The 25,146-nt window shown below is 57.6% G+C and overlaps 1 protein-coding gene across 1 annotated transcript in view; it reads left to right on the top strand.

Annotated features, from left to right (window-relative positions):
* SDC1 (syndecan 1) overlaps positions 1-23,052 on the top strand; it is a 23,973-nt gene extending 921 nt beyond the window's left edge. The window contains exons 2-5 of the mRNA XM_024747826.1: positions 18,651-18,732; positions 19,641-20,119; positions 20,721-20,856; positions 20,980-23,052. Coding sequence (XP_024603594.1) covers positions 18,651-18,732; positions 19,641-20,119; positions 20,721-20,856; positions 20,980-21,149 — 867 coding nt within the window. The 3' untranslated portion in view covers positions 21,150-23,052. The remainder of the gene's footprint in view (positions 1-18,650; positions 18,733-19,640; positions 20,120-20,720; positions 20,857-20,979) is intronic.
* Positions 23,053-25,146: the final 2,094 nt, after the last annotated feature.

Genomic DNA, 25,146 nt, shown 5'->3' with positions numbered 1-25,146 from the left:
GGCTGCCCGAGACGAGCCGGGCCGAGCTGGTAGAAGGAGGTTCCGGGAAGTTGGCCCCGGAATGCTAGAGACCCGCAAGAACCCAACTTCTGGGCTGCTGAAGTTGTGCTGCCCGGGGAGGGACGCGAGCCGGCGCTGGGCACCGCCGCGGCGCGCGGGTAGCTTCCCCGAGAGTGGACCCGCGAATGGCTCTTCCCCTCCCCCGGCCTGGCTTTGTGCTGGAGCCGCGCCGAGGGAAGGCGGGTCCCTTGGCCCGCCCAGTGGAGCTGGAGGAAAAGGGGGACAAATGTGGAGCCCGAGGCTGGGGGGGAGGCCTTTGGGTAGGACTCCAGCATCCACCTTTGGCGAGGGGTGAGTCCCCTCTGAAGAGGGACCTGGCCGACAAAGAGCATCCCGAGGGTCCCCAGAAAGTGATCTCCCGCCTCAGCCGCAGTCCGCTGGCCCGCCTTCCCCAAAGGGGGCGCTTTGTTCTCGGACCCTGTAACCCTTTCCTGGGAACCGCCCCGCAGCGCCGTCCCTAATATGGGTTGGGACCTGGGCTGCCGCCAGGTGTCAGCCCTGGCCGCCGGGTGGTCATGTCCACCCCCGCCCCCCCCCAGTCCCCACACCCATTGCTAGAGTCCCGGGGTCCTCCGCGCGGGCCGGGTCGGCCATCCCCCGGGATGAAAAAGGGAGGTGCGGACCGAGGGGCTCTTCCCGTGCCGGAAGTGGCAGTCTCTGGCCAGCACATCTGGACGGCTCGACTTCCCTAGTTCTGGCAAAAGGAGGCACGTGGGAGGGGAAGGAGCGGCTGCCGGGCGTGGGTACTCCGGTCCTCCGCTTATAATGTATTATCTGGACAAGTCCCGCAGCAACGCCAACCCGCTGAAAGCGGGTCCCTCCATAATAATAGTAGCTCCCAATTATTGGGAGCCTTGCGGTATTTTGCAGGGTCTGGCTCAGGTGAGGTGCTTTTCAGGCTGATCTGTGAAGTGCCCTCCTTGCTTCCCAGGTGACTGTTATGCTTGGAAACATTTTGGAGTCCAGGAAGGGGTCCCTAATGCCGCTTGAATTGCTGATGAGTTGGAGTGTTCATGTGGGGTGCCCTATCTGGGGGAGCCATGGGGAAGGACAGGATTTCTGAGCTGGGTCTCCATAGCACGCCTGGCTTTTAGGTCCAAGAAGTTGGCATCTGGCTTCCCCTTCACTCTTGAAGAGTATGGCTTCTGTGGCATTCAGACTGCACCTTGAACCAACAGTTAGTACTCTGGAGAAGAGGGTGAAGGTGTTTGGCTTACCTCCCTGGCCCACCTGGCCTTTCCCGGCTGCCGCACGCTCTCCAGGCACAAGATGGGGCCTTAGCAGCACTCCGCCTATTTCCAGCCAGAATCAGGAGTGCTGGTGGTGGTTCCTTTGCTTGCCTTAGGTGAGGCTGGCATTCCTGAGCGGGGATCCCAGAGCACCTTTTAACACGGGGAGGCAGATGGGATTAGAAATTTTCTGTGGGCCACGTTTCCCAGACTTTTTCTGTGTGCTGGGAAGAAGCAGATGCTGCATTTTTTTTTTTCTACCCTAGAAAATGTGATACATTATGGAAAGGCAGGGCAGTTGAGTTTCAAGGGGGAAACGAGGAAGGGAGGGAGGCTCATTAGAGCTGTGGTGGTAGGAGGGCTTCCTGGAGGGGGTGTTTGAGCTGAGCCTGAAAGCACTAAGCTTTGGGGTCAGGCACTGGCTCAGAACTTAGGTCTTTGTTTGTTTGATTGTTTGTTTATTAAGTTTAGCTTGTTTTCTCTTTCCCAGCCCTGTCCTCTCCCTTTTATAGTGGCTGTCCATATTTGGTTCAAAGTGGGGGCACAAAGTACCTTCCCAGAGCCCTCTTACTAAAAGAAATAAGGCAGTGGGATTTGCTGGAATAGGAGGTGTCCACTGGTTGCAGAAATCTGGCTTCTCCCAGGGTTCACTTTGGCCCCAGTGGGAAGCAGGTCAGAATCCCCTGGGGATCAGTGAGGTAGGGTATGATCCTGGGCACCTGACTTTGGACAAGGGAAGGCTGCTAGGGCAGGAGGTTGCTCAAAACCACTCCCAAGAGACGAGAACAGGTTTGTCTAAAAAGGTTTCCGCATGGTTGTGTGTGTGTGAGATTCCCATGGTCTTTTGTTTCTGCCACGCAAGAAAAATTGCTTGTTCTGGAAAGTTATTTGCTGTTTCCTCTCTTTCTCTCTTCTCTTTCTTGAAAGGCAGAAAATCCCTTTTTGCCTTAATTATGGGGGCTAGTAGAGACATTTCCCGACGGCCTGGCGGAGTGGGTGGGGCTGGGGGAGGCATTAACTTCCTCTGCCTGGGCTTGGAGCCTTCTGGAGGTGATGTCACTCCTGGCTTGAGCTCCACAGGGAGGGTGGGGCTGGTTTAAGTCTCTACCTGTGGCTCATAGTGGGTTCCAATAAAACCTCATTAACCCAGATTCGTGGGGAGAGAAATAAGAAAGGGAGGGAGAGGAGCCTGGAAAGAATTAATGAAAAGCTTGAATTTTGGAGTAGTTTATAGAGGAATCTTTTTTATTGCCGCAGAATTTTGGATTCTGAAGTCTCTTGAGAATGAGGTATCCTTGGTATCCAGGTTTTTTCAGAAAGTTAAGAATCCTTATTACCCTCAAAAATATTCTTACTTTGGGCGGGACTCTGAAATATTTATTTCCCTTCCTTTATTAACGAAAGACTGCTAAGCATAGTTAAACCTCTGGATGCCAGGGTCCTCATAGCTGTCACCATGTTAGGTTATGGCGTTTGTCTCCAGGGTTTATTGAGCTCTGAAGAGCACTTTGCCTCTGGCCTGGTGCCCTTCTGTTGGTGCACTTGGGATTCTGGTTTGCGTTTTTTCCTCTTCCATCCCTGTCTGATAGCAGCCAAAAGTGACATTTGTGGGCCTGAGTATAGCAAGCGGCTTTTCAGTTCAGTTCTAACTGGTACTTTTCTCCAGCAGTACTAAGAAGCTAGTCAGATTTGTTAGAATTATTTCTAAGACAAGAGTTTTCAGCGCTGAGTAAGGGTCTCACCTGTGAGCAATGACCTCTGTGGTGTCCTGATAGTACCTAGAATAACAGAGGCTGTCAAGGGAGGTGCTTATGGGCTCCCTAGGGGAACAGATGTCAGTGACCTCTGGAGCAAGCACCTGATGATGACCCCATGTTCCAAGTTCTTCCACCTGGCTGAAGTTGTAAATGACTTGTCAGTCATGGGTAGCCTGGACCCAGTAAGGCTAACTCCGTCTAAATCCTGGTTGGCAAGGGCCCTCATTCCTTTTTTTTTTTTTTTTTAATTAATTTAATTTCTTTATTTTTGGCTGCGTTGGGTCTTTGTTGCTGCGCGTGGGCTTTCTCTAGTTGTGGCGAGCGGTAGCTACTCTTCGTTGCAGTGCGCGGGCTTCTCATTGCAATGGCTTCTCTCATTGTGGAACACGGGCTCTAGGCACGCAGGCTTCAGTAGTTGTGGCACACGGGCTTAGTTGCTCCACAGCATGTGGGATCTTCCCGGACCCGGGCTCGAACCCGTGTCCCCTGCATTGGCAGGCGGATTCTCAACCACTGCGAAGGGCCCTCTTTCTTAGCTTGGGCCCTGTCTCTATTTTTCACACTGTGTCTTATTCGGGTGGCAGTGCACCCATACTGTTTGGCTGGCCAGAAACAGCTTTGGGTGAGGTGGAGCCCCCGGTATTGGGTCTCTGCTCCGCCACTAATGTACCACGTAGTCTCAGGCGAGTCACTTCACAGCCGAGTCTTGATGTCCTGTGTAAAGAGAACGTCATACCTGTTCTCCTCGTCCTGATTCTTTGATTTGCGTATTCATTTCATAATGAAGGTGTGAAAGTGTTTGGTAATGAAAACGCCAGAGGAAAGTTAGCTGTTAATAGAATTAGGATCACCTTTAACTGAGTGCCTGCTGTTGGGTGCTCGATGCTTTTCCTGCATCCCTATTTCATATTTACCCCAAACCTTTACCATGTATGTCATTGTACCCATTTTGTGGATGAGGCCTGCAGAGGTGAGCCCCTACAAGGGGCCGACGTGGGAGAACCAGGATTTGTACGTACGTGTGTGCGTATGTGTGTGGCGTGAAGAAATCGAAGGACTGGCAAGTCTCCCCCACAAACCCAGCATAGGAGACTGGCTGAAACCAGCAAGGTTTGCCCTTGTGCTTGTCCCCAGGGCAACAACCAGCCTGCACTGACTTTCATCATGGACATTGGGGAGACATTTGTGGAATTAGTAGATCTTTTTTTAAGCCTCGAAGCCGGGCACCGTGGCCCCAGTGGGGCGACCAGAACCCAGGACTCGTGGCTCCTGTGCTGGGCTCACCTCCCGGCCCCTTCAATGCCAGGTCCCGCCGCCGCTTCAGGAGCAGCCCCATGAGGAATTGTCATTAAGTGCTGGAACCCTGGGATTTCTACAGAACAAACAATTTCCTGATTTCCTCCTTCTTTTCAACAACGAATTTTGGAGTCTTGGGTTGAAAGCCGCCCCTTGAGGGCCTGCGTAAGTGTGTCTAAGAGAGAGGGAAGGGGATTAACGGAGTCTGTGGAAAGAGGGCTTTAGGCGCCAGGATCCTGCACCCTGGAACAGATTCCGTGCGGTGTCATTTCCCTCTCAGCTGTTCGGCAGAGGTTGGGCGTGTATTCTGGAACCTCCCTCTGAACGGCCATGAGTGCCCTGGCGGTGCGGGGAGAGGGCAGGCGTGTGGGCATCCCCTCACCCCCGGAGGCACGACCCTGCACTCGGGGTCACTTCAGCAACTACGCAACTTCCAGCTCCAGGTGGATGTGGGGAGCCCCCTCCACTGCCCCCCAGAAGGGCTAGCTTTATCTGTGTGGTGTTACCACCTCTGCCTGTCCTGGGGATGCTGACATTGGGTGGGGAGTCAGCGCTAGAAAGTCCCCTGCATTTCCAGGTCCAAGGCAGGGGTACCTGGTCAGCTCCCTGGGGCTTGGTACCCTGCGGGGGAGCGGTGCAGAGGAGGGGTGGCACGGGCCAGAGTGGTCTAAGCTTTTTCTGGAAAGGGTCCTGCTGCCTGTCATGCCGTTGTGGGTTTGGGGAGCCAGGGGTTCTGGCAGGGCCTCAAGGCTGTGGAGGCGCTGGGCAGTCGTGGGGCTCGGGGCCGTCGGATCAGGAGGGGAAGGTTTGAGGGTCTCTCTCCCGCGTTTATGGCTCTGTGGTGCTGCCTTATTATATGGAGAGGCTGCTCTGCCTCTGGCCTGCAGCCCTGGAAGAAACTCCTCTGCCCAGTGACTCACGTGAGGGTTGCAGCCCCACGAGAGGCCGCGTGTGCGTGCACACGCTGCATGGGTTGCAGCTATGACTGGGCTCTGCTTGGCCTGTCGATTTCCCCACTGGGCTTCCCCGCAGGTTAGGCTGCAGTCTGAGATTTTGGGAAACCGGGTCACCACCTGTCTGCCACTTCCTCCTCAGAAACCAGGAAGCTGTCTTCCTCCCTCCCTCCCTTTTTAACTGCAGCTCTTCCTCTATCCCGGGCTTTAGAAGAGTCTGCGGAAGTTATTCCTACAGACGAGGGTGGCTAGGACCCGTGTCCCGCCTAGTCTCGGTTTAATCCTCCGTGGTGTGACTTGGGCAGGTCCGCGCCCCTCTGCGTCTCAGTTCCCCTGTGCACTCAAGGGGCCCCCCTTACCTGCTTCAGCTCCAGCAGCCGTGTGGTTGCAAAGAGACCTTGTCCTGGGGAGGGTGAAGGTGGCACTGGGGGGACCTAGCGGGGGCTCAGAATCCTCCAACATTATTCCTCCGGGGACTCGAGGGGCACTGCCTGCCTGAGGGCTCATCTGCGGGATGGGAGTCACGGCAGGCTGCTCTTGGAAGAGGTGGACTTAGGGCTCAGTATGGGAACCAGAGGTGTATGGAGGCCCCTGGGCAAGGTCAGGCTGGGGGTGAGGGCCGGGGGATGTTCTCTGCACACGCCCAGGCCTCCTGGCCACCTGCCCCGGGTCCGCTCCTCCGCAGGGACAGAAGCCGCGGCGGGCAGGTTGTGGCAGTGGGGCAGGCAGGCGTGCTTATCGCTCCGCTCATCGGCTGAATCGTGGTGCCAGGACCACAGATCCTCCCCTGAGACTCATCCAACCAGCTTGTCCCTGAGCCCACTGTGTGTGAGGCAAGACTACGGCTCGGGGGCCTGGCTTCCAGCCCTACCCTTTTTACCGCTGAGTGACGCTGGGCACGGGCCTCTCTTGGGCTCAGTGGGTCCACGTGTGAAATGGGAGTGCGGCTGAGAGGCAGAGGCGAGGTCACGCCTTTGGCTGTTGGTGACGTCTCGCGGCTGTGTCACAGGGCTGGTGGCGTCTGGGTGGGGCCTGCCTCTGCTCCTGCTGCCTCTGGAGAGTTCTGCCGCAAGCGTGGGGGGCTGGGAAGCCTACCTGGCTCGACCAGATCTAAAGCCCAGAGCCTGGCTGCCTGCCCTGCGCACAGCCCTGAGCAGGTGGGGAAGGGTCCACGCCTGGTCCGGGGCCGCGTGTAAGAGAGGGTGGCCATTACTGGGACCAGACAGCAGGGTCGGTCTGCGCAGACAGGCCATGGGGGCAGTGACGACCAAAGGTCATCCAGCCTGAGAAAGGGTTCATCCCAGAGCCCCTCCCATCAGGAACTCAGGCCTAAGGCAGGGCATTTTCTGTGTTAGGGCGGGGGGCCCCCCGGTGGAGGCAGCGGGAGTGGCGGAGACTACCAGTCCCCCTCTGGGACCCCTCTTGGGCTCCCTTCGTCTCCGGAGCAGTGCAGGGACTTGTCCCACCACGGGACGTTGAATTCACAACCTTTCCTGCTTGGGCTACCTGACGCTTCCTGTGGCCATGCTGGCCCTCGTTGGGTGCTTTCTGCCCCCAGCAGGCTTAGGTGACGGGGTTCTGGGGCCTGGCCCAGGGTGGGTGGGGCGTGGGGAGGTGGGGGGGAACTTCTGGAGGGCCGAGGTGGCTTGTCCACCCCAGCTCCTAGCCCGTGCTGGGCCCCGGGAGGCCTCAGGAGGACCTGAGGACTTGAACTGCTGTTCCCATGTCACGGCTCATGCCCTGGCCGCGTCTGACCTGTCTGGGGACTTGACTGTGTCAGTCCCTTGGCAGGGGCTCTTCTTTCCAGGAGCTCCTCAACACCCCTGCTGCCCACAACACTGTCCGGGGCCTTGGAGTCCCATCTCTGGGGAGTGTCCCGGATGGACATGTGGTCAGGTTTGGGCTTGCAAGGTGTTTCAGGAACCTCTGAGACTATAGTGGAGGCTGAGGTCACTCCAGCTTCTCCCGGAGAAAACCGCTGGGGGCCATACTGCTGTCCCTGGTGACCACACTCCTCCAGGATGCCGTGGGGGGAGGGCCTGGGCAGCACGACCTCCAGGCTGGCCAGGGCCTGCCGGGCTGGGAGAATGGGCCCGCTGGGGCTGAGCTGAGATCCTCGGGTGCGGCCCCTGCCTCTCCTCCCTGCCCCCCACAGGCACTGGGGAGCAGGGGACAGGGGTTGGAGGGTGAGCATAGGTGCAGAGTTTCCCTGGGGCAGGCCTGGTTGTTGTAAAGTCCTGGGAGGGCTCAGGCCAGGAAGTCGGCCCTGAGGTCTCCATGGTGACTCTGAAGGAGTGGCTGAGGCCACCTGGGTTCTGTGAGCTGTGTGAATAGCAGAAAGCCCCCAGCCTAACCCCCTCTCCCTTCCACCCCTCTGTGGGACAAGATCGTCCTTCCAGAGTCTCATCTAGGGGCTGGGCGTCCAGTGGATGCCCTGGTCCAGCTCTCCTCCCAGGGTAGTGGCGGCAGCCCGAGCCTGGATGTCTGAGTCTGCCTGCCTGTGGAGTGGATTTGGGGCCCCGTCTGGGGTCCTGAAACCTTGGGCCTGGGCAGGCGAGGTGGGACCCAGAACGGGCAGGTCGGTCTGCCTTGGTTAGTCCCACCTGGGGCTGGCGCAGAGAGAGGTGCTGTGCGGAGGCCGGGAGAGCACAGGGCGTGGAGTCTGGCCAGCCCACGTCATTACCAGGCTCCACCGCTTCCTCCCCAGAGCATCCTGGGCAGGTTTCGGCACCTGCCTCGAAGCTTCAGTTTCTTTACACGTATAATGGGATTTTTAAAGTCCTGCTTCGGAGGGCTTCTGAAAAGATCCTGTGAAATAACCTGTATGGTGTGATTGGGAGCCTCTTCCTTGTCTGGGCTCAGAGGAGCAAGTCTGGGAGAGCTTTGGGGCTGACGCTGCTTAGGGAGTCCCCTGGGGAGAGACCCCTGTGGCTGTGGCTGGGGGGAGGGGCACAGTCTGACCTGACCTGTATAGTCGTTACTCAGTGTGAATGGCCAGCTGGTCTTACCCCAGGGTGCTGATGTCGCAGGACCTACAAACACGGCTTTGGCCCCTTCTCAGAAATACGAGCCTTCCCTGTCAGGCCGGGCTTTGCTCGCCTGAGCCTTTGCCAGAGGCCGGCTCCTGCCCCGAGGAGGTGTGGGCTAGGCTGGTAAGCAGTGGCAAGAGGCCCGGTGAAGCTAGATGCCGGGGCACCTTGGTGGGGGGTGGTCTCAGGCCAGCTGAGCAGGGCCCCCCCCTGGCTGTGGGGGACCCATGGTCTGTGCCCAGAACTGCAGACCGAGGGGTGCCCTGGAGTGGGAGCGGGGCTAGGCTGCAGGGTGGAGGGGGAGGGCCCCACCCCTGGGTCCTCCTTCCTTCTGCACTTTCTCCTGTGCCGCCTCCAGTGGAAATGATGGCTGTTTTCTCCCTGAGGGTCAGAGAGCCCGCAGTCCTCCCTGTGATGCGGTGGCTAACTGCATACCTGCTGGAGCAAGACTGCCTGGCCCCAGACCCCCTCTCTAAGCACTTCAGTGGCTGTGTGCCCTGGGACAGATGACTCGTCCCCTTTGCCTCAATCTTCTCATCTGTAAGATGGGTTTGCACTAGAATCTAAGGTTATCATGAGGTGTACATGAATTCATTCAGGTAAAGTGCCTAGACTAGTACCGGGCACGTAGTACTCAAGACGTATTAGCCGTGATTACTATTTTCCCCCCAAGACCTAATTCTGAGATTTCTATTGTTCAAGTGACCACCCTCCCCCCCTCCCCAGCCCAGGTCAGGTCCTTGGGTTTTTCCTTGCGCCCCATGACTGTCCTGAGTCCTGGGCAGGTGTTAGGGCTTCTTCCCCTTTCTGGGGTTTCTCTGAGTTCATAAGACTGGGGCTGCATCCATGGTCCTCCTTTTAACTGCCTTAGCACCTGCAGAGTACAGAGGCTGCCAGGGTCTGGGAACTCAGTGCCGGGCATTTGAAGCTGTGCGAACCTTCTAGCCATCAGGAAGCCACTGGAGGAGGGCAGCCTGACAGTGAAGGGGCCCAGGCTGCTTTGCTTCTTATTGGCGGGGGTCCCACCAGTAATCTGGGAATCCAGCCTATTCAGATCTGGCCTTCACAGGAAATTCTGCCTTCCATCACTCAGGCCGGAAAGTACCAGCTCTGCTCTGCCACTGGACCCCTTCAAGGACACTCTGACCTTTCTTTGTCTTTGTCTGGGCTCCAGCAGTCTCAGTGCCTACTTCGTCTGAATCGTACTTTATCCCAGAGGCAGGTTCCCAGACTAGCCCATTATTCTTCTGGACGTGGGAGGAGAAGCCATGTACACCTGTGGCTTAAGCAGGAGCAAAGGGAATTTTGTCATTCTTTCTTGGGTATGGGGTTGGCTGGCAGCCACATTGTGACACAGGTTAAAAAATTTGCTCTTGGCATCTTTCAGCCTCCTTTTAGCAATCCTTTCCCATCTTCCAAAACCCCTACCCATCCCCAGTGCCCCAGTTCCAAAACTACCCGTCCCCCATAGAGCTAGTTTCTGCTCTAGTGTGAGTGACTAGCACCCCTTAGCCCTCCCAGCGGCATTTTCATCTTAAAAGGGATACTCTGTAACTGCACGGACACTGCTGGGGAGATCTGGAGGATAAAGTTCTCCCCCTCCCTCCACATACATACAGCTGGCGCCCTGACCAGCGGCTGCAGGTGTGTCAAAAGCTGCAAGTTTCTGCCTCCTTGAAACTTGAAGACACTTTATTTAGCCCATATGCCAGACGTGTCAGGCCCCCAAGCCAGGCGGAGTTTGGGGATTAATCAGCTAGAGAGCAGCTCCAGGGGCCCTCATGGGGATCCTGCCTGAGCTTCTGGCCTTAGCTGTCTCGTTGGGACAGCCAGGGCTGGGGTGGGGGAGAGACTCTGGGGGCTTTGGCTGCTCGTTCTGTCCCCGCGGGTTGACAGTTGCCATCTCCAGAGGCACTTTGATGTGGGACATCTCCAGCAGCCTGCCGAGGCCATCATGCCCTTGGGAAGCGGGGAGCGGTGACCCCGAGTCACTGTGATCAAGTACCCCTCCCCCCACTTGCCATTGAGGGTCCTCCCCCCGCTGAGTGCCATGTTGGTGGTCAGCTGCCCCTCCAGGGCGGGCCTTGAGTCACCACCCACAGACTCGGGACTCAGACCCCCCTTGCGACCTCTTGGCCAAGCCCCTGTGGTGCACTGAGGCAAGGTCTCTTCAAGGTCATCCAGTAAGTTGGAAATAGAGCCCAGGTTTTCCAGTACCAGGTCTGGTCACTCTACCCTGGCCAGCCCTTGTCTGGCTCCCAGGACAGTGCTGGGCACAGAGGCTGGCTGGGCCGGGCCAGGCGGCCTTGCTCAACGCCCAAGTGGAATCCTACCCTGCCCGGCCCAGGTTCTGGCAGGTGGGGAAAAGCAGAGGAACTGGTCTTCCAGCTCCTGGCCTCACACCCAGCCCTCAGCTGGGCCTGTTCTAAGACGAGCCTCGGCACGCGGGCAGTGAGGCAGGCGCCAGCTCTCCGGAGGGGTGGGTACGGGGGTGCTGGTGGCAGCTCTCACCTGGCTTGGGCATCGGGGCTGGAGCTGGCTGCCAGGATCCCCCCTCCTTCAGCACAAGCCTGACCCCTGGGGTACTCCAAGGGAGAAAGGCTCCATGACCTTGACCTCGGGTTTCCCTTGTGAAAGCCCTGACGTGCAGTGCCCTGGGAAATGCTGCTGCAAAAGGTCTTTAAGCCAAGTGTGGATGGCGCCCTGCACCCTGGCCCTGTCCTGGAATCCCCCAGAGCAGTGAAGTCTGTCTCCTAGGGGCAGGGTGGGAACAGCTGAGGTGGGGTTGTGTGTGTGTATGGGGGGAAGGGTGCATGCCCAGGAGGTCCCCTGAAAGGTCTTCCTCCTCAGGGGGACCTGCGGGTGCCCTCACCGATGCACGTTCTCAAGGTGAGGGCAGAAGAAGCCCCCTCTTCCCTGCCTGTCTGTTCCCGGGCCCCTCCCGCCTTGAGCTGTACCCATCACCCCTCTGCAGGTCCCAGCCTGACTTAGTTCTTGGTAAGCTGATAAATGATCATGCCTGTCAGGCCAGGAAATGCTGATGCTGCCCCGAGGCACCAGTGGGGCCCCTCCCTCCTGGAAGTAGAGGGGGTGGGGGGAAGATTTCAGGGTCTTGAGGCCAAAGCCGGGAGATCCAGGCCTCCTCAGTGGCCTCGGCAGGCCTCCCTGGCAGCTCCCAAGTGAGGAAAGCGGTGTTCAAGAGGAAGTGATTTCTCTGCCACCACCGTGATCTCCTGGGCTAGGGGGAGCCCAGCGTCTTCCTGGGCCCTGGGCTGCGGTCCTGCCCTCCCACCCACCCCGCCATGGCCGTCGGTGGCCAGTTTATCACCCCCACGCCACTCTGGCCTCACTGGTAAGGAATTGGGGCCGCAGGGCCCAGCCTAGCCTGTCAGAACCCTGAGAGGGTTTAGGGCTCTTCAGCCAAGCCCCTTGTGTTGTCCAGGCGGGAACCAGGTCCAGTGAGAGGCAGGTCCCCCAGCAAGGGAACAGTAGAGCAGGACCTCTGCCTGGGGTGGCCCCCCCGGTCAGGGCTCTCTTCCCCCGGCATCCTTAGCTCTGATCCCTTCCCGGAGACCCTTGATCCAGGATGTTTTGGCCCGCTTGGCCCCTAAGGTCCGTGCTTAGGCTGTGTTAGCAAGGGCTGAGGGAGGGAGTGCAAATGATACCCCCGAGGAGGGAAAGCAAGAGTCACAAACGCCACCCTGCTGCTGGGCACCAGGGCGTTTGGTGGGCCACGGGAGGGGGTTGGGTATTTGTAACATTCTCTTCCCCCGCCACCCCTAGGCGGGCAGGTACCCCGGGCCGATGGCACCGAGGCTCTGCAGCTCCCCATCCCCTCTCAGCTCCTTGGCCTCGTTGGTGGTGCCCCCCACCCCCCACCCCAGAGAGGGCATCAGCGGCTCTGCACGGCTGCCGTTGGTTTCAGCCTGGTCACTGCATCAGGCCAGCTGACGGGATGAGAATTGCCCAGAGAATCGAGGAGGTCCTGCTCGGCCCCGGGCAGGCAGGATGGAGGCTCAGCTCAGCTTCAGGACAGTCGAGTGTTGCTTTTCTTTGTTTCCTGTTTCTAGCACTACTGGGAGTTGAGGGGTTCTCCCAGCTCTGCAGCGAGGCCTCTTCCTCAGACCGGGCAGGCGCCACAGTGTACTGACTAGAGAATGGATGTATCAGAAATGTAGAGAGAATGTTCTGGAACTTTCTCGGATCACTTTGTCCCTAGGGCTTGTTTTCGGGGCTACTCGGTACCTCTTCTTTGAACACTGGACCTGAGTGGGGCTGGTGGGGGCGGGGGGTGTCTTGCCTCCCCCAGCCCCCAGGCCACTCTGGGTGAGGCCTTCTCCTGTCCAGACTATCGTTCTCCACGTGCAGTCTGCAGACCACCTACAGGATATGGAGTTTGCAACATGCAGAGTCCAAGGCCTTTGCCCCAAACCCACTGAATCAGCCTCAGGGATGGAGTTTGGAAGACTTCATCTCCAACAGTCTCCTGGTGACGCTTAGGGACCCCAAAGAAGAGAGCCCCTGGCCTGGAGGCAGGTGATGGTGTGAATGTCACCTTGGCCAGTTTGGCATCTTGATACACAGGTCAGGGGCAAAGGCTGAGGTTCTGTAGCCCAGACACCTCAGCCCCTGAGAGTTGTGTGGGGTTGGGGGAATCAGCTCTTTTCCCTTAGACCCGTAGATCTGACCAGGAAACTGAGGGGGTTAAAAAAGATTTTTAAAAACCATGAATCTCATTTAAGCCTCCCGAGGATGCCTGCTGTTGGGTGGGATTTTGGTGGGATGGGAACGAGGGGTGTTTAATCCTGGTGTGATTGTGTGACCCGCCTGCCTTTAGATTCCTCAGCCTGGGCTCATGGAACAAAGTGGGCCCCTACCCTCCACCTGCTGCCTTCAGCCCCAGCACGGGCACCAAGGCTGGCTCCTTTCACAGGGAAAGGCTGTGACCTGGGCACTGTGACAAGGGGCAGCTCTTTATCCTTGTGGATTCAGTGACTGAGCTCCCACCATGGCAGTCAGGGCTTCTATCGCCACACCCAAGCCTTACAACCAACAGATACCTAAACCTCCCATTCCCACTTTGCTGTGGAGGCTGCCACACCAGTGAGGCCCCAGCGTCGCCGAAGTTGTGACTCAGGGCCGAGCGTTGTCCTAACCTCTCCGGGGTCTGGCTAGAGGCTTCATCTGCCGGCCCTAGCGTCCCCAGTGGGGTGACCCTCTGTACCCCATCCTGTGCAGCTCCCCCTTCCAGAAGCATCCTGGAGTGGGAGCTATACCTGGGAGCTCACCAAGGCCAAGACGAGACCGTTTCTTACCCTCTCTTCTCCCCGAAACCCTTGGATGATGGCCCCTGAGCTTTGAAGACCGTTTCTTACCCTCTTTACTGTCGAAGAGCCTTGCGTGATATTGTACTTAGGCATGTGACCTCAGTAATGCCTTTTTTTTTTTTAATTTATTTATTTGGTCGTGCCAGGTCTTAGTTGTGTCAGGTGGTCTCCTTAGTTGTGGCATGTGAACTGTTAGTTGCGACATGCATGTGGGATCTAGTTCCCTGACCAGAGATCGATCCCGGGCCCCCTGCATTGGAAGCGTGGACTGTTAACCACTTCGCCACCAGGGAAGTCCCTTCAGTAATGCTTTTTAAAGGATTTGTGTTTATCCATCATTTAGATCAAGCAGTGGGTAACACATCAGTGATTCAGGGTGTGGGTTTGAAACCAGAGGTCTTTGGATCCGATGGCTGCGGGTTGATGGGGTGCTGGGGTCAGGGGTCAGACAGGCAACCTCTTCAGTCAGCCTGGAGTTAGAAGGCCTTCACCTGAACATCTCTGAGATGCCCACTTGGTATCCTGACTTGTGACCCTCCCAAGGAACTTTCATGCTCATGCCTAAGGTGTCTTGGAGGGATGCTACAACACAGCCCCAGGCCCCCTGGGCCAGCCTGGGCAGAGGTCTGCTCAGATGGAGGTGGCCCTCCTATGGCCAGTGTGGGGTGAGAGATGGCAGGAGTGGGCTTGAGGCTGCCTTCTTGAAGCTTTCTCTGCCAGCCCTCTGCCCACAGACTACCGACACACTCTTGGGGATGGCTGACAACCTGGTGATGGAGACCCTTAGCCCCTGGTAGCCCTGACCCTGCTTGTCCATGCCATCCTGTCTCCACCTCTGAAGCTGGGCTGGCATCTTGGTCTCCCCTGCTGGCAGGGGTCAGGAACTCTTTTTTTTTTTAATGGTTTGCCTTTTTAAAAAATTTATTTTATTTATTTATTTAGGGCTTCATTTGGTCTTCGTTGCTGTGCGTGGGCCTTTCTCGAGTTGCGCTGAGTGGGGGCCACCCTTCGTTGTGGTGCATGGGTGGCTTCTCGTTGTAGAGCACGGGCTCTAGGCGCACAGGCTTCGGTAGTTGTGGCTTGCAGGCTCTAGAGCACAGACTCAGTAGTTGTGGTGCACGGGCTTAGTTGCTCCACGGCATATGGGATCTTCCCAGTCCGGGGCTCGAACCCATGTCCCCTGCATTGGCAGGCGTATTCTTAACCACCAGGGAAGCCCAGGAACTCTTACTTGGTGAGGATGACATGCTCATCCCATGGCTCCTGGGGCCTGTGGCGCATTGAGGAGATTTAGGCAAGTTTCCCTTAAAACAGCTGGACCATCAGGGAAGGTGGTCCTTCGGGGCAGGGGAGGGAGAGAAATGGCAGGTGAAGGGAGCAAACACTGCCTGCAAGTCTGCAGATACTGCCCGGTGACCACTGGCAAGACCCTCACCCTTATCTCTGGGAGATGCTGATCTCAGCCCTGCCTGCCTCAAATCAAAGGATAACGGTAGGAAAGGGATGGAAAATGCTTCCAGTGTCAGAGAAGGCCTCCCTCCTCTCACACTCCCTTTCCTGCTCCGCCAGACCCCTGAGCCCAGGTCCTCTCTCGGGGTGTCCTCCTCACACCACCCCAGGTGTGGCCCAGAGACCAGTGTGGCTGAGATGAGATGGGCTGGCCGTTCCTCTCGTGTTCCTTGTCCCCCAGCCTCCACGTGTCTGCCCCCCGACCTGAGCGAAAGATGCCGGCAAAACCGGGGAGGCCCAGGCTCTCACCTACACAGAGAGGCCCCAACAGGTTAGCAGTTTTTCAGGAGAAGGGCTTCTCTCAGGACTAGGTAAGTAAGACTTTGGATCTGCCCAGTCCCTGAAAACAATTTGGGACAATTTGGCTTTGGCCTTTCAGGCCCTGGGCTTCCAGGATCTGTGCTGTGTGTGGGAAGGACCAACTTGGCCTTTGCCTTGAGCAGACCAAAGGTGTGAACATCCAGACCCCCTCATATGGCTTTTGATTTGTTGTACAAAAAACTGATTTTCCTGGGCCTTACAGAGGTTAAAGGGCCCCATTAAAGGTACAGCTGGCTCGCCTTTGTCTTCCCAGGCTGTTTGAAGTGGGTTCCAAACTGGGCCAACCCACCCCTGGCATCCCTGAGTTGTGGCCAGTGTGGTCTCAGAACAGTGTCAGAGGCTGTGCCGAGGAGAGCCCCATATGGGGCCTTGGAGGCGGCTGACCACAGGCTCTTAGCACAGCAGGCCTGCTGGTGAAACCGGAAGTCTCACCCCAAACTCCAGAGTCAGCTGGCACCTGGTGAGCCAAGTTCAACCTCAGCAGTTTCCGCTAACTTCCTCCCTGGAGGGCTGAGGCTGTCACTGGAGGTTCAAGCTGGAGGTCTGGGAGATCACTACAGCCTATCCCCTTGGTGGAGAGCCAGCCCCAAAGGGGAGAGGCTGCCCTGAGGCCTGGGAGCTGGTTTCAGGGGAGAAAGTGTTTGCTTAAGAGCTTGTTGTATAAACAAGATTGAGATAAGATGAGGGAACAAATTGTTTTCAGGGACTGGGCAGATTCAAAGTCTTACCTAGTCCTGAGAGAAGCCCTTCTCTTGGGAAACTGCTAACCTGTTGGGGCCTCTCTGTGTAGGTGAGAGGCTGGGCCTCCCCGGTTTTGCCTGCATCTTGGGAGGTGCCTCCAAGGTGGACGGGGTCCTGGTGCATTGTGTTCTCTGCAGAACTCAGTGCCCCCGTCTGTGAAACAGGGCCTGGGCCCGGGGACCCTGGCTTCTGCTTCACAGTGTACGGCCGAGGCTGGTATGGCTGCGGCCCTGGCCCCCTGCTCCAGGTCCAGCTTTCTGTCCAAGGCTGGGAATTGGAGCACTGCCGCCTAGGGTCTCCTCCAGAGCTGTGAGGGTGTTGGGCGAAGTGAAGGAGGGTCTTGATGAGTGTGGGTGGGGCGTGTCCCCTGAATGCTTGTCCCCCTCAAGCTGCCCTCTTGGGAGCATCTGCTGTGGGCCTGGAGCAGGGGTATGTTAGGGTGTGGGTACCCACTCTGCGCCTGCCTGGGGGACAGTGTTCTTTGTTACTGGACGGGGTAAGCTTTGGGGAGGCAAGGGTCAGCATCCACCGAAGCTCCGTGGAGGCAGGACAGGTGTTTGAAGTGCCACCTGGGGACAGTACAGACAGGATGTGGCCTGAGGCACAGGTGGAGGCCAGGGACTATGACTGTGCATTGTGGATGGGCCGTGGCAGCTCATACAGGCCCTGCTGCGGCCAAAACTTTTCTCTTGGGGGGCGGGGGGCCGGTGGAGAGGGGAGGAGGTATAGTGTGGGTTTTGTACTTTCAAAGGAAGCTCAGTGGTATTTCTAGCCTCACGGTTTCTACACGTTCCTGAAGCTTTCCTCTGACCTGGGCCCTTGGATGGAGCCTCCACCTGATCCAGCTCTGCCTCAGGAGGCCAAAGGTCTTGCCTGTCCCTCCCTGCCCTGCTGCACTCAAGAGGGAGGCCCCGTGGCCCATGGCCAGGACCTGGCGAGGCCTCTTGGGCTGAGGAGGCCCATTCCCTGGAGCCCAGCCTTGGGCAGGGCCTGCCCTCTGACAAGCCTGCACAGAGCTGCCTGTAAACTGGCTCCCTTCTGCCCCCTCTTCTGAAACCCTACCAACCTCCACCCCACCTCCTCCTAGACAGGCCCCAGAATCCTCTTCCTCAGACTGAGTGGCTCTTAATTCCCCAACTTAGAGCAGCCACCACTGGTGGTGGGACCCTTACTGTGAACCAGGCTCTATTAGGTTCTTTTCATGCATAACCTCTTTAAACTTCTGCAACAGTCCCGGGATGTAGATATTACTGCCGTCCCCATTTTACAGATGGGAAGACTGAGGTCGTGGGAGGTTTAATGATGTCCTCAGGGCCATGCAGCTAGTAAGTGGCAGAGGTCAGGGGGGCTTGCAGAGCCCATGTGCTCTGAGCTATGCTGTCCTGCTTCTCCATTCGTTCTTTGTTCTGGCCCTTGACGTTGGGACTGCAGCACAGGGTCATTTGGGTCAAAGTCTTGTTGCTGAGCACGATACTTATGGCTACTCTTCCTGCCACCTGGCTGCTGGGTCCTCCCTTCCCCATCTGCTGTCCTGGAGCCAGTGTTAGGGGTGGGGGTGGTTCCCCGCACAGGCCAGCTCGGCTGTGTGTGGTGTGTCCTGCCTCCGCCTGGTCCCACTCCTTGGCCCTGCTGGCGCAGCCCCTGCTTCAGGGCCTGGGTACGTGTTTGCAGTCCAGCACCTGCAGCCTCTTAGGCTCGGCCAGGCAGGCAGTATTCCTGGGGCCGCTCTTCGCACACAGGGCCCATCCCGGGCTCACAGACCGTTTGCCTCCTTAGTGCAGGGTCCCTTCTAGATAAGCCTCATCTATCCCCAGGCTGATGGATGTCCTGTCCTTCCTTCCCCAAGTGGGTCTGGACCCAGTTTTTCCAGTGGATGAGAAAACAGGCTGAGTGTGGGAAGGAGCATTGTGGCCAGGCCTGCCTCAGCACAGACCACTCCCCCGGGCTCATCCCTGCCCCTCCCTGCCACGGGGCCCTCGGTGTCCGCACCCTGGTGCTCAGCATGCCTGGAGGCGGCCTCCCTGGAGCCAGGTGGTTGTGATGTTGTTCCGGGGGGCCCTTGAAAGCCCCACTCTTGGACCCTGAAGCTCCCTGGTCAGTGGCCCCCGGGACCTGATTCTCAGTGTAGGGTGGGCTTTGGTCCCAGGGGGGCCACAGTCTCTGTTCCTACCAATGGTGTTGTCTGTCTGCTCCTCTGAGAGGTCTGGGGCGCCCTGAGCAGACTGAGCTTCTAGGGGGTGTGTGCGTGTTGGCGGGGAAACGAGGGGCAGCCCGGAGCCGAGGGCTTCCTTCCTGTGCTGTGTGTAGTGGTGTGTGTGTTTTGGGAGCAGGGGGGTGCATGATTTACCCAGCTACCTAGGATGGGGACCCCACAATAGCAGGGCCCAAGCCAAACCTCCACTCATATCCTTTTCTGTTCATTTTCCAGCAAACTGTGGCTGTAAACGTGCCCCCCGAAGATCAGGATGGCTCTGGAGATGACTCCGACAGCTTCTCTGGCTCGGGCGCAGGTGAATGGGCTGGGGGTGGCGGTCAGACAGCCCCCCCTAGCTGGGCCAGAAGGGTGATGCTAGGGAAGAGAATGGGGACCGTGCTGCAAGGAGAAAACATGTGTGGGTTGAGGTGGGAAGGGTGTGGATTCCACGAGGTCCTGGGGGCTGCCTGCTGCAGACAGACTTGGGCTCGTGTTCTTTTTAACTCACTGGGCAATCTTCGGAAGGTGATTTGACTTCTCCAAGCCTCTATTTCCTCAGCTGTACAATGGGAATAACATCTTGACTTCATAAAGCTGTTGGGAGCTATTAGGCTGCACAGAGCCTAGTGGGGTATAAATGTGCCTTTATCTTCCCTATTTCCCCTTTCCCTGGGGGAATGAAATCCTTGAGCCTAGAGGTGGTCAGGGAGGCTCTCTGAGGAGGTGCTCTTGAACTAGACCTCAGAAGAGGGCTACAGTGATCCCTGGGGAAAGTGGCCTAGGCAGGGGCCCAGGAGCTAGGACGTAAGACACAGGCCTCTGTACTTGGGAGGCTGGGGAGAGGGCAGGTGGATCAGGGAGGGGGCCAGAGAGGTGTGTGTACGGGGATATGGCGTTCGGCCCCTAAGGATGCCCCCACCCCCCAGGGAGCAGGCTTCAGCGGTCGCAGGAAAGATCCCTTCCCAGATGGCTCCAGAGACCAGGCTGTCCCCAGGCACGTGCAGCAGAAAAGGGCAGCTTTGCTGGTTCATTTTCCGAAGTTGAGTTTCGCCTTAGCTAGCTCTGCCCCAGGAAACAGCTTCTCACGGGAGGAAGGGTTTGCTGTGCTGGCCTGGAAGTCAAAGCCTCGGGTCCTCGGCCAGGCCTTCCTCATGGCCTGAGCTTGGCTGGCCTTGATGTTCAGGGGTCTACCTCACCCCACACGCTGTGCTTCTGGCCCTGCAGGCGCTCTGCCAGATATCACCTTGTCACAGCAGACCCCCTCCACCTGGAAGGACAAGGGGCTCCTGACGGCCACGCCCACGGCTCCAGAGCCCAGCCGCCCGGATACCACGGTCACCTCCACCTCCATCCTGCCGACTGGAGAGCAGCCTGAGGAGGGGGGGCTGGTGCTCCTCGGAGAGCTGGAACCTGGCCTCACCGCCCAAGAGAAGGAGGCCACCCACCCACCCAGTGGGACCACGCTGCACCCAACCACCCACCGGGCATCGACAGCCAGAGCTACCGTGGCCCAGGGGCCTGCCACCTCCCATCCCCACAGGGGCGTGCAGCCTGACCACCACGAGACCTCAGCTCCCACAGGTCACGGTCAGCTCGAGCCTCAGGCTCCCAGCATGGAGGATGGAGCTTCTGCTACCACCGAGAAGGCTACTGAGGATGAAGCCCCCACCCAGCTCCCAGAAGGAGAGGGCTCTGGCGAGCAGGTGGGTGTCGGCCCGCTGTCGTCCTCTGCATTTCCAGGGATGCCGGGTGGCCAGTGGGTAGGGTGGCCCTTAGTGCCTGGTGGGGCACAGTGCACTGGGTGGGGGGCACTGGCCTGGACACGCGGCACACCCAACCCCCTACACCCTGTGAGCACATCGTAATCACCTCCGTGAAGGCAGTGTCCCGAGGTCCCATCCTCTCCCACCCCCAGGGCTGAGCCCAGGGCGGGACAGACTAAGTACGAGACCAGTGCAAGAGAGCCCTTCAGGATCCCCGAAGAGAGGGCTTCCTAAAGCGCACGCCTCTGCGGCGAGTGTGAAAGTTCCACCAGGTCTTATTTTTTGTCTTATAGCATCGTGGTAATGTTACACTTTGCACTAAAATGAGCCTGTTTATTTTCACATAAAAACGTGGGCTTTATATCACTTGATGGGATACCTTTGCCACAGTCCAGCAGGGTCCAGTGCGATGTGGCGAGAGGGGCCTGGGTTGGGGTGTGTCTGAGCTGATGGCAGAGGTGACCGGGGAAGCTGGGAGCGGACCTGGACGCAGCCTTCGTTGTGGTCGCCCAAACCTGATCCCATACCTGCCCTCCCCTAGGACTTCACCTTTGACGTGTCGGCGGAGAACTCAGCTGGGGCCACTGTGGAACCTGGCCAGCGGAATGTGCCCCCAGGGGATCCCGGGGCCACGGGGGCCTCGCAGGGCTTCCTGGACAGGAAGGAAGTGCTGGGAGGTGAGTTTTCTCTCTGGTGGGTAGGATGGGGGGTGGGGGGCTGTCTTTAGCTCTGGCGGGGCCGCCACTCAGCCCAAGGAGCAGCCGAGCTCAACTGGCCTCTGTCCTCCCCACCCGCCCCAGGGGTCATTGCCGGAGGCCTCGTGGGACTCATCTTTGCTGTGTGCCTGGTGGGTTTCATGCTGTACCGGATGAAGAAGAAGGACGAGGGTAGCTACTCCTTGGAGGAGCCGAAGCAAGCCAATGGCGGGGCCTACCAGAAGCCCAGCAAACAGGAGGAGTTCTACGCCTGATGGGGGGGGGGCCCCTCCCCTCCCCCTGCCACTCGCTAGGCCCCCACTTGCCTTTTCTGTGAAGAACTGCAGACCCTGCCCTCCTCCACCGCGCCACCTTCCTGGCGCACCCAGCCCCGCCGGCAGCCCCCTCCCCGCGGAGTCCTGGGCGTGCCGGGGAGAGGGCTCATCTCCGCTTCTCTGACTTCTGCCTGGAGACTTGGGCACAAGGGCTTTCTCGCATATGACCGACCTTTCCATCACAGCCGGCACCTGGCAGCCCACCACGCTGACTCAGTTTCTCCAAACCGGAGCAGTCCGTCCCCAGGCCTAACTCTGGAGAGAAGGGGACCCCGCTGCTTGGGACCCGGATGGCTGGAAGACGCTGTGGCTGAGGGCTGACACGTCTGTAGCACTTACTGGTAGAGACCAGCGGGCCTGGCTGGGGGTGTGTCCCGCTGAGTGGTAGGGACAGGAGGTCAGGGCTCTGTCGGAATTCACTTTGTTTTGTGGAGAGGTCTAATTTAGATGTCAATTTGTTTTTGCACATGTTTCCTCTAGTTTCTTTGTTTATAGCCCAGTAGACTTTGTTACTTCGGAGGTAAGTTAAGTAAGTTGATTTGGTTATCTCCCATCCTGCTTCCCTAATCTGTGGTCAGGAGACAGCATCAGAGTTAAGAAGACTTTTTTTTTTTTTTTTTTTTTTTATTTTGGGACTAGGAGAACCAAATCCAGAAGCCAGCATATAGGCTTAGTTCGTGTGTTGTCTGTTGAGTCTGTCACTCACGTGTGCAACAGGGTATGGAATGTCTGTTGGGTGGCCCTGTTGGTGGGCTGTCCCATCCCGGCTGCCGCGGGTGGTCACCTCTTTGAACTCGGGGCCAGGGCCATGGCCCAAGCGGCTGGGATGCTGGGGAGCCTGTGTGAGATTTGAATCCTGGAGCCTCAGGCTTGGGGATCGAGGAGAGTGGACCAAGCCCTTCCTTTGATGCCATCTCTGGGGGACACTTTCTCCTGGAAGGTGACGAGAGGGGTCTTGGCCCTACCTGCCACTGAGCTGCCCCACGAAGGACCAGGTTCGCTTTGATTGGCTCCTGTGGCCCGACTCTGGGCTGGAATCAGGAATGTTCCAAAGAGTTGATAGTCTTTTGCTTTTGGCAAAACTCTGCTTAATCCAATGGGTTTTTCCCTGTACAGTAGATTTTCCAAATGTAATAAACTTTAATATAAAGTAGTCACGTGAACTCTACTGCCTTTGCTTCTTTCTGCGCTGGTCTTGTGGCCGTGACCAGCCTTTTCGCTAAACGCCAATGATATTGGGAAACTTGGCTAAAAGCTCTGTGCCCTTCATCTTTCCCGTGGGGAGGGATTCTGGGGCCAGAGTCCCTCTGGTTTGTTTGTTTTTTTGTTTTTTGTCTTTGCTGAAATTATTCTGGAGATCGGTAGGTTCATTCAAGGTTATATACAAGGCCTGATGTAAATTTCCATGTTGCCAAGTTCAAAGGACAGTCTCCTAAATGGTGATGAAGCTGTGTCGGCCCCAGTCCTGTTTGATCCGAGGCCATGTGCCCCATGGAGGCCTGGAGCCAAGGCCTGCCTCTCAGACACCTTTGCTGGGACCAGAAACCCCCAGCCCGGGCTCCTGGGAACTCCTGTGGTCGCTTATTTAATTTGACAACGTTCCAGCTGCTCTGTTGGCTGCTCCGAGAGGGGGCCATCTGTGATTCGGAGAGACGCCCTGCCCAACGAAGGGAACTTGTGCCCTGTATTCCATACAGAGACTTTCGGCTGGAGTGTATGACTGGACACAACTCCTGGGTGGAGAAGGGGCTGTGACTGTGCTCATCTCTGCCGGTCCATGGGACAGCGCTCAACCCATGGCTGGGCCCATTCATGTAGCTAATAAACGGTACTTGTCATTCGGGCTGTGGTGGTGGTTGAATCTCCTCTTGGCCTGGTGATGTCCTTGCCTGTCACCTTCTTGTGGGGAGCCTGGCTCTGTGCTGTGGCAGGATGGGGGCCAGTCCCGTTTGCTGTAAGGGAATCCGTGTCCACCTCTGCCCCCCTCCCCCAAGCCCTGTGTCAGACCATCATCTCACCTCCTCCTAGGTCTTACTTTCTGCCTTACTCTGTCCTGCCAGCCTCTCCTTCTAGATCATACCCTTCCCCAAGGACACAAGGCTCCCTGCTGACTCAAAGTTTGCTACCTATTCTGTTTGCTCATTGTCATACAACTCCTGGAAACTCACGAGCAAATGGTCTCAGTGCCAAAGGTCTAAAAATGTCTGCACGTTAGGAGAAAACTGTAATGAAAATTTGGGGGGTTGAGAAAACATAGTGCACTGCAGGAGCCCTAGTTTCCTAAGGGCATCTAGCCACCCTCCCCTTAAGTCTCGTCCAGGCTGCTGACCCCCTCCCAGCCCGTCGGGTGCCCCTCCACGGCAGGTGTCCCCACCTGGGACCCTTGGCACCAGACCTGCTCTCTGGCCCTGGGTGCAGGCCAGCCCCTGACACCAGGGTCCGAGTGTGTCCTGGGAACACAGAGCGGGAGGGACTGTTGCTCCCAGGGCCCTGCACCTGCTGGTGGGTTGGGCACTGCGGGGTCAGGGCGGCTTTGCAGAGTGAGTTCTGTTCTCCCCGACACATTGTGCTTGAAGGGTTCAGAGGCAGAGACAAGTCCTCAGATCATTCACTCAACAAACACTGTGTCTATTTCCTGCCTGTCCCTGGACCGGACGGTGAGGGCACAGTTGCAGAAATGGTCGCCTGAATATTAATACTTTCACTGTGGGCTGGACGCTGCTAGACAGCACCTGGGTGATTTCATTCACTAGGAAAAACTTCAGCCGTGTTGGAGACACACTTGTGTGACTTATCCTCGCTTTGCAGGCAAAGCCTACAGTATGGAGGGTAAGTACCCTGCCCATGCTTGCATGCCAGTGAGCAGTGGAGCCCACAATGGTGGCCCTGGGTGACAGTAGGACTGGGGAGGCCGTCCCTGCAATGTGGGACCTGCACAGTCCCAAGACCCCAGCCTCCTGGGCCACTTGCTTTCCTCGTATTCAAATGGACTAAACCGCGCTCCGCCTACCACTCTCCTCTCACTCTGCTGGTACTCCTACTGCTCTGTGCTTGCCCCCATCACCCCCATCCCAGGGCACTGCCAGCACAGGGTGGTGCTGTAAAACAGGCTTTCCTGAGTGTTTGAGACGAACAGTGAAGAAATGAAAATGTGAAGGGTTCCTCTAGCGTCCTGGCCTCAAGCAATTTCTCTCTGCCCATCTATCCTCAGATGTCAGCTTGCTGCCCTACTTCCCACGACCTTGACCCCCCTTCTCCTTCTCTCTTTTCTGCTTTCCCAAGATTCTGCCCTCCCGCCCCCCCGCGCATGCCTGAGAACGGAGCAGTTGAGCACTATTTCATTTTCCCCTCACCTTTAGATCACGCCCATGTGGCCTGTGTGTGTATCCAAGTCCACGTATGCCAGTTCGTACATTGTATGGGGATGGGGGGCTTGCTGCATTTCCACTGAGTTCTTTCAAGTTCTTTTTTTTTTTACATTTTTTTTTTTTTGCGATAACGCGGGCCTCTCACCGTTGTGGCCTCTCCCGTTGCGGAGCACAGGCTCCGGACGCGCAGGCCCAGCGGCCATGGCTCACGGGCCCAGCCGCTCCGCGGCATGTGGGATCTTCCCGGACCGGGGCACGAACCCGTGTCCCCTGAATCGGCAGGCGGACTCTCAACCACTGCGCCACCAGGGAAGCCTTCCAGTTATTTCCTAAACTAATGAGCCATCTTCTCTTAGACTGATTGTGTTGCCTTCTTAATTTGTAGCCAGTTTCTGCTTGAAATTGCATTTTCTGCCTTGCTTGCCTCTTGGGTTTTGCTCTGGAGAGCAAGCACTGTGTTTTCACTTATAGAACAAAGATGCGCAGCCCTGCTCTCAGGGAGGTTGGGGTCCAGGGGGAGACGGACACCGAGAGAGTGGTTTCAGTGGTAGAACTCAGTGCGGGCTGGA

This window comes from Neophocaena asiaeorientalis, unplaced genomic scaffold, assembly GCF_003031525.2.
Source record: "Neophocaena asiaeorientalis asiaeorientalis breed wild unplaced genomic scaffold, Neophocaena_asiaeorientalis_V1.1 scaffold84, whole genome shotgun sequence".
Lineage (NCBI taxonomy): Eukaryota > Metazoa > Chordata > Mammalia > Artiodactyla > Phocoenidae > Neophocaena > Neophocaena asiaeorientalis.
Note: the sequence above shows the minus strand (reverse complement) of the source record. Positions and strands in the feature narration are given on the sequence as shown.